Source organism: Dipteris shenzhenensis, chromosome 15 (assembly GCF_047967505.1).
Source record: "Dipteris shenzhenensis isolate YYH24624 ecotype China chromosome 15, Dip_SZ_1.0, whole genome shotgun sequence".
Taxonomy (NCBI): Eukaryota; Viridiplantae; Streptophyta; class Polypodiopsida; order Gleicheniales; family Dipteridaceae; genus Dipteris; species Dipteris shenzhenensis.
Window position 1 is genome coordinate 5,868,995 of NC_141610.1, and position 10,175 is coordinate 5,879,169.

Here is a 10,175-nt window from a genome sequence, read left to right on the forward strand (position 1 = left end):
TGTATGTTGTTTCTCCGTTGCTTTAATCCTTACTATATAATTAATCAAGGCTCTACCATTGATCTCTATCTCAATAGTTTCCTAGTTCAAGGCTTAAGCATGCCCAAGCTTATGTGCATAAAGTTCACTTTCAAATGCTATTTGTGCAGCATGCTCCACACAAGCTTTCCAATTGTAGGTTGTAGGTGGGCAACAAATGTCCCACAAGACTTGGGCTAACTTGGCTACCAAAATTTGTCCCACTCAAGCCTCTAAATGGGCCCAATTTTGGGATAGAGTATATGAGAAAATCATCAATTGTAGTTATCAATCAGTGAATTGTTCAAAAAAAACTAGTCAAACTAAAGCTCCCTTCTAGGCACACCTACCTAATCTCTACTCACCCATAAGTTGTAAAAACAAAGGCCCTTACCTTCCTATATAGGCTATTAGAAACCCCTCATAACCCAACACTAAAGCTATTAAAGGAGGCAAGGACAAGCCTTCAGGTATAGCTACACAACAGAGCAACATCAACTATCCTCTATATTTTTGCAATTTTTGCAAATGTTTATCATTACTCCTTTTGGTGACATATACATCATTCTTTGTGTGTGATCTATTTCACCAAAACTACCATCTATTCTATTATTCCATGCTTTCTCTTCTCACACATCTCTACCCTTTCCCTACTTTCATTCACGATATTGAATCCACTTCTTCTACTAAGAATCTATGCAGATGGAAAGAAGAAGCACTAAATCCATATATCTCCATTACATAATCTCTTTCTTGAATGCAAATTACGACAACAAATCTACTTCTCCTACTTCTGTGATACTTGATCTATAGTTGCACCTTAATAAAATACTCCACATTTTGGGTTTGATGAATTTTGGGAATTGGCATTGAGGGGGTGGGTTGGCCCATGTGGTGTTGAAGCAAAAGGGCTATGAAGGGCCTTAATTGAGGGGTGTAGAAGGTTGAATTGGTTGAACTACCAATCGGCTTGTTTTGGGCCTAGTCAGCCCACATGTATGGCCAACTTACTCTCCTCACTCTTTCCTATATAAATCCCACTTTCCCCACCATTTACAAGCCGCTTGCCTCCCATGTTTGGTAGCCTATTGCGGGTTCGAGGGGATTGGTGCTAGAGCCGTAGGCAACTCAATTTCGAGAAGGTCCATCCTCCATTTGTACGTTCAACTTGTCATCAGCATTTGTTGCCATATTTTAAAAAGATTTTGCTTCATCCACAAAAGCTGGCTTTTGTTGCAAGGCTTGTCTATGAGCACTTGTGGTGCACATCGGCCACATACACTAACACCCTTTTTTTAACCATTACTTGGGACATGACCATGTGAAGGATCATTAAATCTAGTGTGCAATTACTCTTAAGAAATGGAGTAGATCATATACTCAGTTTCATTGGTAATGCGTTATTTTTCAACATGAGATTAGATTCCAGGTTTGGAGAGCACTGCCATTCTAGGTATGGTCACTAGGGTAGCTGCTTGTAGGTAGCACCTTGGAAAGCTAAAAACCAGCAATTGGCAATTGCACACCTCTTAAGCAACAATAAGCAATCGCATTTGTAACTCCATGTATATATAACATCAAGGGGAAATGGCACATGATGCCACGTTGAAATTCTTGAGTAAGGAAAAGAGGGCTACCCACATGGTAGCCTCGATCCTCCCCACTACTTATTTATCTACCCACAATATAACATAGGTGTCAGCCCTTGAGCTCTCCTCATTTGGGGGCTTATAGGTGGGGCAAATTGAACCTATCCTTCCAAGTAGTCCAGAAGAGTATAACCCCAAGGGTATTCATGTCCACATCAATATACTTTCATATGAGCTATCCATTCATGAATTCTCAACATGTCTGTGACATCTTTGTTTTGAATCCTTGGTTCTCCACTAGATGTGGGCCTACTCTTGATGTTGCGTCCTACTGCCCTACACACAAAAACTCATCATCACATGTGTGGTTTGGGGATTTTTGGCCTTCAACATGCCTCATACCCATAGCCCACAGGGCTGTTAAGATCTAGCTCCAAAAAATGGAAGATCTACTATTGTTGTACTCTTGGTCACTCCTCCTATTGTGCAACGTATGGAGGGGTATTTGATTTTTGGAAGATCCCTAGGTGCGCCTTACAATGGCCCATGAGTACTTTTATACAAGAGTGGGGATAGTGATCCTCTCCATTTGTTGGCCTAACCAATTGATAGACTAGCAACGCTAGACTTGTTTTGGGTATGAGGTTGTGCTAACTAGGGCTAGCGGAGCTACTTAATGTGGCTAAAATACGTCTCCAACTCTATGAGGCATCCCCAAGCAACTATTGCCCCAATCAAACAATTTGGTCAAAATACAAGGGAAGTTGGGACATACTCGAGGGCTGCAGATTGCTAATCAAATGGTGCGCAATATCACCTCGTTGCTCCGCAAAAGTATGCCACATTCAACACCTCATCATCAAAGGCACTGGTGGCCCACTTGTATGTTATCAATCCCCAAAGGGGCTCACAATTGTGGTCCAAAAATGCTTATTGGAACCATATTGCATGGGCAAACATGTCCACCCATTCTTCTTCTATAAAGAACAAAGGCCGAGGGTGAGTCACTCTTGTTATAGCTTGAATCCGTTCCAAGTCTACTTGAGTGTGCTCATCATAAGGATCTACTCCATGTCCAAAATGCAACCCCTCTCATCGATCAAAATGGTAGACGGGCCCTATTTCTCTGTCCAGGAGTAAGAGGGGCGATGTTTGAGTGTTGGCATTAACATAGCTTGCGTCCATACCCACTTGGGACTGGGGATCCAACAAAAGCAACATCTATGCAGTAGATTGATCTTCATAGCCTAAGTCAACTTCTCCCAAACGTTGGGTGCCCTTGGCTGGCCTCACTATACTAGAGCACACGTTATTGCTTTTTGGGATTGCCACATGAGAGGACCTATGGTAGTAGCACTTACACTACCTCTCGCTGTCTTTGCCTAAATTGCGGTGCCAGTACTCAAAGCCTGAGCTTGGTTGTTGAGACCAATACCATCACTTTTTTTGTTCGAGTTTTTTCTCCTAGTGGGTAAATTTGGGTGCTCTTCCAATTGGTCTAGATTTTATAGGAGGGCCTAAATTTGTCTCAACTTGGTCACCCTCTACCGTAGCACTTTGTTCTCTACTCAACTTTCCATAAACTCCCTTTAGTGCCTTGATGCATTCCTCCTAGTGCACCATAAGTTTTCTCTGAGAGGCTATGGTTTCTTGGGCTATCTTTAAGTCACCCATAGCCACACTATACTAGTGCGTCATAGTCAACCTAGAGCTACTCATGTGTGGTTTGGAGTTGGGGGAGCTTATTGTCCATCTCCTTTTCCTTGTCTATCAAGAGCTCGAGCAATTTCATCATGCCAATTTCTTAGATCTTTGACATACTAGCATGTTTAATACATTCTATTGATGGCATTCTCCTTGTAGCTTAATGCGCAATTCTTCATTCTCCATGTGCCTTTAATGCATGATGTGTGGATGCCATGTTTTGTGCTATGGTAATCTCATGCACATGTGCTATTGGCATGCTTATCATAGTAATTTGTACATTTATGCTTTGTTTTGCCATTTGTTGCAAAGGTCTTACCAATGGAATCCTTTCAACTTTTCCGATGTTTAATTTCAAACAATGGTTTTGACTTAACAAGCATGTAGAGCTCAAAAAGCCAACCATGTTTTCTTTTTGGAGAGAGTGCAAATTCTTTTTAGGCTAAAAGTCATGCCTTGCAAATCTTTTTGGGTTAAAAGCTATGCCTTGTTAAAGTTTTGATCAAGGAGAAGGGTCCAATTGATGATGTGGCACTATGTGATGAATCAGAATGATGCATGTGTGTTCACATGTTATGTGAAATTTGTGCCAAGCAAGCACACTATGCTTACGTGGTAGTTATGGATGAGGTTGTCACGTGGCAAAAGCTTGACCAAGGAAATCTAACCCTAGCTATCACGTGGCATAGGTTGTGAAACCTTAAGCCTAAAGGTTTGTGAATTCTCCCTACATGGCTATGGAAATAGCACAAGCAACAATGATGAGGAAGAGCTTGCCAAAGGTCTATGTCTCTTTGTTGATCTATGTCTATCATAGCTCATGGCTACTTGGTGTTGTAGTTTGCCTTTGTCATTGCATTCTTTCTATTGTTGCTTTAGGTTTTTTGCTGCACAAGGAATCTTGCTATTGTTAAGTAGGCATCCATCATGGCAAGTTCCTTCCTACTTGTTTGCGTTGTGCTTTGCCACATGCATGCCTTATCTCTAGTTCTTGCTTGCATTGAATTCTCCTAGTTGATGAAGTTTGGTTGAGACCGCATCTCCATAGTGCAATTGGTCTTGCTTGTGAATCTGCTTACAGGTTCATGCCTTTTTCCTTCCTAGATATTGTGTGTTTTGACACAAGTCATTGTGCTACAATTATTTGACATGAAGCATTTCTTGAGTGTAGAAGTCATTGATGTGGTTTGTGTAATGGCAAGGTTGCTTGCTAGGTTTGTTTATCTTTTCTCATTGTGTCATTGTACCTAGTAGATGTCTATCACATCGATAAAGTTGTTGGTTGTAGCATTGATTGCCTGATGCTGGAGCTTCCAAGTCCATAGTTCATTGCTAACATCCCCCTAGCTTTGCTATTTAGTAAAGGAATAGGATGCTAGGTGGGCTATCCTAGGACCTTTTAGCGTCTATTTATATCTCTCAAGATAATATCCTGTATAACTTTGAGCCTTAGGTCATTTGAGAATTCTTGGGAGTGGGGCCTCCTAAGAATACCCAACTAGGATGGAATTTTCTCACACTGAGTAGATGAAAGTTCTCTCAAATTCTCTCTTTCCTAAAAATCTCTCACAAGAATGATAATAACTCACTGAAAGTATGGAAAATGGAACCTCTCTCTCAGATAGAGAAAAGGATAAATGAAAATTCTCAACACCTCTCAAAATAGAAATGGATGGAAATTTCTCAACCAAAATGAACTCACAAAGAACACTCTACTATATCTAAAACTAATATAGAAGAGCTAGAGCTAACCTTTAATACCATGTGAAAGCACAGATCAAGCTCTCCTACTAATGAGAGGACTACCTAAATGGACACTAATCCTGTAATGATACAATACTAATCTAATGTGGAAGCAACCTAAGTGCAAATATGATGAAGAGTTAAACTATTAAAGCATAAAATCAACTTCAATTAGGTTATAAGATTGAGACCTATACTCACAAAGAGACTTGAGATCTTGCTTTATGATATTGCTTGAAATGAATCGCTTTGGCACTAATTCATCTTGTGGCATGTTTTACTTGGAGTTCTCCCATTTGGACTACTTTTGGCTCGTCATCAAATTGCCCTTGCCACTTGTTGCCGATGTCTATCCTCACAAGAGTCTGTCACATCTCTTTTGGCAATGCCTAGAATCTTATGATTTCTTGCTCGCGCTCCGGCAAAGGCTTCAGGCTCGTTTTTGTAGTGCTTGCTTTGACAAGCGATTGTAGTTGTTTGGTTATTATCAAGTAAGGAAGCATGGATATGATCTACTTTTTTATTGGGCTTGCTATAGGGTGCTATGGACTCTATGGAAGGACCATAATCTTCGAGTATTTGGTGATCCCTCTCTGGCTAAATATATTTCTACATGATTGTCTATATGCGCAGGATTTAGATTATCTTGCCTTCTTGTTATATAATGATATACTCATCTCCAAAAGGCTTCAGAGTTTGGCATCCCTGGAATGGGAAATGTTCAAAACAAGGCAGGCTGACAATATGACGTTATTGGCGCTAGCATACCTTCAATCTTCAAAAGCCTACTTTTCTAAGAATACAAGTGCTTTTACTTAAATTCAGCATTCATTCTACACCTAATTTAAAAGCAGTTGAGACACACATGCCAGCATCTGTATCCTCTCAAGACCACAAAGAGAGTGCTGATCGTAGTATTCAAATCAAACTGTTCAGAGGAGAATTCTTTCGTATGAGGTCTTAGAAACAGAAAAGACTCCGGATACAGAATTGGTAAATATTTAAGTAGCCTCATGATCTGAGGGTGAAAGCCTCATCATCCGTAAATATTTAAGTTTGTTCGCCTCATGATCTGAGGGTGAAAGCCTTGCCACAAGAGGCCACTATATCCTGTATTTGCATTTCCTTAAAAAGCGATGCCCCTGAAGGGGGTGTGGGAAGACCTTCCAATGGCAACACTCCCAAACACCTCTGGTCTCCCTTTCTGTATAAAAGTAGTTCTACAACATACATACAAAATAATCAACCTTTGCAACCATTCCTCCTTCAAAACCTGCAAAAAACTCTCATGCACCTTCCTACTTGCCAGGTCAACCTGAAAAAGCTTCACTGTCGCACGCATTTAGAAAATGCTAAGAGACAAGTCCAGCCCCTTGACTGAGGAGGGGAGGGGGTGTGAGAAAAGCTTTACCATCCTACTCCAAAATTAGGCTTTACTGATCTAACTTTTGCAATGAGGCTTTTACGGATCAAGCTTTTGCAACAACCCCTGCACAACAGACTGGGCAATGGGGTGATACGTAGACCTTGCCTCTGCAAAAACCCGTTTGGAAAGTTCCTTGGCCTCGGGTGTGCTTTGCAGCAATCCCGAGTATAATGGTCTTAAATATTTCATTCTTCCAACTTCATGCAGGGCATTCTGGATGGCTGGGAAGCAAGGCTCATAGCCAGAGAAAGCAGCAATAGTCAGGAAAGCAACCCGAATCTCCCAGTTCTTGTTCTCAGAGAAATGAAACCTTTCCTCAAGCTCCCGCACCTGCACATTACAAAGTACAATGTCCTTAGACTTAAAATCACCAATGGGGTTGCATTCCAGTTGAACGGTGCAGTACACAAGAAATAATCCCTGGACATACACTAACTGGGGGGGAGGGGGAGGAGAGGGGCAGAAAGATGGTACTAACTTGTTCTGTTCCAAGCTTTCTGGGCAGATTCTCCAGATAGATTTGCCATTCTAACGCTTGCCAGGAGTTGAAATCTTCATCAGTCAACCTTTGTCCTGAGCTAAAACCCCCTGCTAGGGTCAGAACTCTCTGAAGAATAGCTGATGTGGGTTCTAAGGCATCTGCTGGTAATCCTGGCTCGTACACCCATGCATGTAAGTCTGTTTTTTTGTCTATACCAGGGAAATACTCCTTTAAAAAGACCATGAAAGTCTCAGTGCTGATGGATGTGAATCTGAACTTTGAGATGTACTTCTTCAAGAACTCATCGAAGGCAGATCGACCAACCTAAAAAGGCACGAACATACACTTAACGAATAAAGTCAGGCATCAAGGCCGTTGAAATGACACGGAAACGTTAATTATACATACCTCTGCTTCCAGGCGCCACAGGAAGTGAAAGCCCTTCTCGTACGGCACTTGAGAGTACACTTCGTCGGGATCAACCCCTTCTTGATTTGTCTTCAGCTTTGTGAACTCAGGCCTGTCTTTGAACCTCTCCATCTCTTCCTTCAGCCCACTCCAACCGAGCCCGACGTGCAGGGAAGCGCGTTCTTTTCCCTCCAAAGCTTCCACGATTCGCCTCTCCGCGTAAGTTGTGAAACCCTGCATACGTTCATAATGTTAAGGACGTGTCTTCCGCTCGCGCAGAGACCAGGTAGCACAAAAGTACCTCACCCCGCAAGATTTGTAATGACTCACCTCGTTAAGCCAGAAATCGTCGTTTGAAGCATTCGTGATCAGATTGCCAGTCCAACTGTGCGCAAGCTCGTGTGCCACAACCTGCACTCCACTTTTATCCCCGACGATGACAGTGGGCGTCAAGAAAACCATTCTTGGATTCTCCATACCTCCATAAGGGAAACTCGGTGGCATCACAAGGAGATCGAATCTCTCCCACTCGTATGGTCCGAAGAGCGCCTCTCCCTGCTGCACCATAGCCTCCGTCCCAGAAAACTCGTTCGCCGCTGCCTGCAATTCAGAAGGCTCAGCGTAAACTCTGGATCGAGGACTCAAATCCGCATACGCAATGTCACCTGCTGCCATAGCGAAGAGATACGGCGGAATGGACTGCTGCATGAGAAAGTATTCGACCACACGGCCCTCCGCAAGCCACTTGCTATCGTCGCAAGCACCGCTGGCCTCCCCGACAGAGGGAGCAGAGCGACCCATGTTGGCAGCGGACATCACCACCCGCATGTCCTTGGGGACATTGATTCTGGCAGAGTATTGGATACGGGCGAGAGGGGTGTCTTGGCAGGGGAAGATGGACCGGGCGTGGATGGCCTGGCATTGAGTGAAGACGTAAGGGAGAGATTTGCCTGCGGTTTGGGGGGGTTGGAGCCACTGGAGAGCGGAGGCAGAGGGGTCAGTAGAGAAGGAGATGGAGAGTTTAGAGTGGTTGGAGAGGGAAACACAGAGGAGGGAGCCTTTGATGGGGTGGGGGGGGTGGAGGGAGAAGGGGAGGGGGTTGCCAGAGGCATCGAAGGCGGAGGAGATGTGGAGAGAGCGGGTGTCGAGGAAGAGGTCACCAGAGTGGGGATGAGAGAGGTGCAAGGTGCAAGAACCTAAGATGGTTTGGGAGTCGAAATCCAGGAAGAGGGCAAGATCGACACCCTTGGTGAGAGGGTGAGCGGAGTCTGTGAAGGAATGCGGATCGACGGGAGCCATGGCAGATCAAAATTCTTCCCTTTGGCTCGAGCTTGAGGACGATCGATGCAGCAGCGTATGGCGTGCTTGGAAGCTGGGAACATACGCAGTTGATTCGTTGAAGCTTGATTCAAACTACTGGAAGAAGCAGGGGATCAAGCTTTCATGGCAGGGTGAAGCGCAAAATAAGGCTGTTGTGATGGAGGAAGGAGCAGGGATCTAGCTTTCATGGCAGGGTGAAGCTCAAGACAAGGCTTTCTGATGGAGGAAGGAGTAGGGATCAAGCTTTCATGGCAGGGTGAAGCTCAAGAAAAGGCTTTTGGGACGGAGGAAGTAGCAGGGATCAAGCTCTCATGGCAGGGTGAAGGTCAAGACAGAGGAAGAAGCAGGGATCAGAAGCTTTGATGGGTGAAGAAGCAGGGATGAAGCTCAAATCTTCAAGCAAAGGAGTAAGCTCTGATGGATTGCACTGCTTGCAAAGCTCAGCTGAAGCTTCACTAGCTATGGCTTCTTCTTCGACAGTGGATTTAAGCTCTGGCTAATTACAAGCCATAGCTTCCACCTTTGAGCTTTCTGAGAGCGCTCTATTAATAATATACATCATCTCCTCAAAGCTTCTTGCCCGAGAGAGAGTATCAAAAGGGATGCAATGCCGAGCTGAAGCTTTTTAACACTGGAAACATGGGCATTGGGCTGTAACTGCTTTTTGACGGTTCTGAGGGGGCTCTATTTATATACAAATACATCATCGATGATCTTGTTGCTTGCCCAAAAGCTGCCTTCCCCCTCCCCCTCTCCCGCGCCCTTGACTGCCCGAATTGACCGGGAGCTTATCCAGTCCCGACTGCTGCCTGTGTTGAAGAGCGCCCACATGGGGAATGCCAAAGGATGCGCAGCCGCTTCCAAGGGCTTTGTGTGGGCTTGTAGCATCGGGATTCGGGTAAGAAAGGGCGGGTATTGTATTATGTATAGTTTATATGAGAGAGCAAGTAACTGAAGCAGTGAAGGTGCTGGTGTAAAAAAGGCACGTTACGCATACTTCTGGCCAGCACAGCCACAGGCCAGCTGATAGTCGCCTAAATTTGACAGCTCCTCCAATCATCGCCGGCCCTTCCCCAAGTCCCTTCATAATAAGACCCTATTGCCCTACAGATCACACATAACCAAGAGCAAATTTATGAACGGCAATCAAAATGCTTTGAGATTCTAATTAGCTCTTTGTACGTGTTATGCAGACATCAAACTCATGCAAATTACTTGAACTCAATTAGAATTTAAGCCCAAACATACTTTCTAAACTCTCTCTCTCTCTCTCTCTCTCTCTCTCTCTCTCTCTCGCTCTCTCTCCATTGCAAAAACAAGAGGAAGTTGATGATACCAACAAGGAGTGGAGAGGTAAAGACCAGTGTTTCAAAGCTGTCAGCCTAACAAAACTAAAAGGGTGATGAGGGGTTGAGGAGGAGAGCATGGCCGAAGCAATAATCTTTAGGAATGTGTTTGTTCAGGGGAGGCAAGCTAGAGAGAGAGA

At 44.0% G+C, this 10,175-nt stretch overlaps 1 protein-coding gene across 2 annotated transcripts; it reads right to left on the reverse strand.

Annotated features, from left to right (window-relative positions):
- Nucleotides 1-5,951: 5,951 nt before the first annotated feature.
- LOC147893253 (leucine aminopeptidase-like) lies at nt 5,952-9,384 on the reverse strand. 2 transcript variants are annotated; one of them, XR_015542214.1, is made up of 5 exons: nt 7,700-9,384; nt 7,370-7,603; nt 6,959-7,285; nt 6,466-6,810; nt 5,952-6,274 (listed from the first exon to the last, which is right to left on the reverse strand). XR_015542214.1 is itself a non-coding variant. In XM_087385660.1 (4 exons), the coding sequence occupies exons 1-4, from the start codon at nt 8,666-8,668 to the stop codon at nt 6,517-6,519; spliced, it is 1,824 nt and encodes a 607-aa protein (XP_087241786.1). In that variant the 5' UTR covers nt 8,669-9,383; the 3' UTR covers nt 5,953-6,516. The 2 variants fall into 2 exon arrangements, 1 of the variants encoding a protein (XP_087241786.1); XM_087385660.1 differs by having other exon boundaries at nt 5,953-6,810; nt 7,700-9,383.
- Nucleotides 9,385-10,175: the final 791 nt, after the last annotated feature.

Coding starts and splice junctions, on each gene's coding strand:
- LOC147893253 (XM_087385660.1), bottom strand. CDS start 8,668: ATGGCTCCCGTCGATCCGCATTCCTTCACAGACTCCGCTCACCCTCTC. Junction 7,286..7,369: donor TGTGGCGCCTGGAAGCAGAG/GTATGTATAATT, acceptor GTGCCTTTTTAG/GTTGGTCGATCTGCCTTCGA. Junction 6,811..6,958: donor GAAAGCTTGGAACAGAACAA/GTTAGTACCATC, acceptor TGTAATGTGCAG/GTGCGGGAGCTTGAGGAAAG.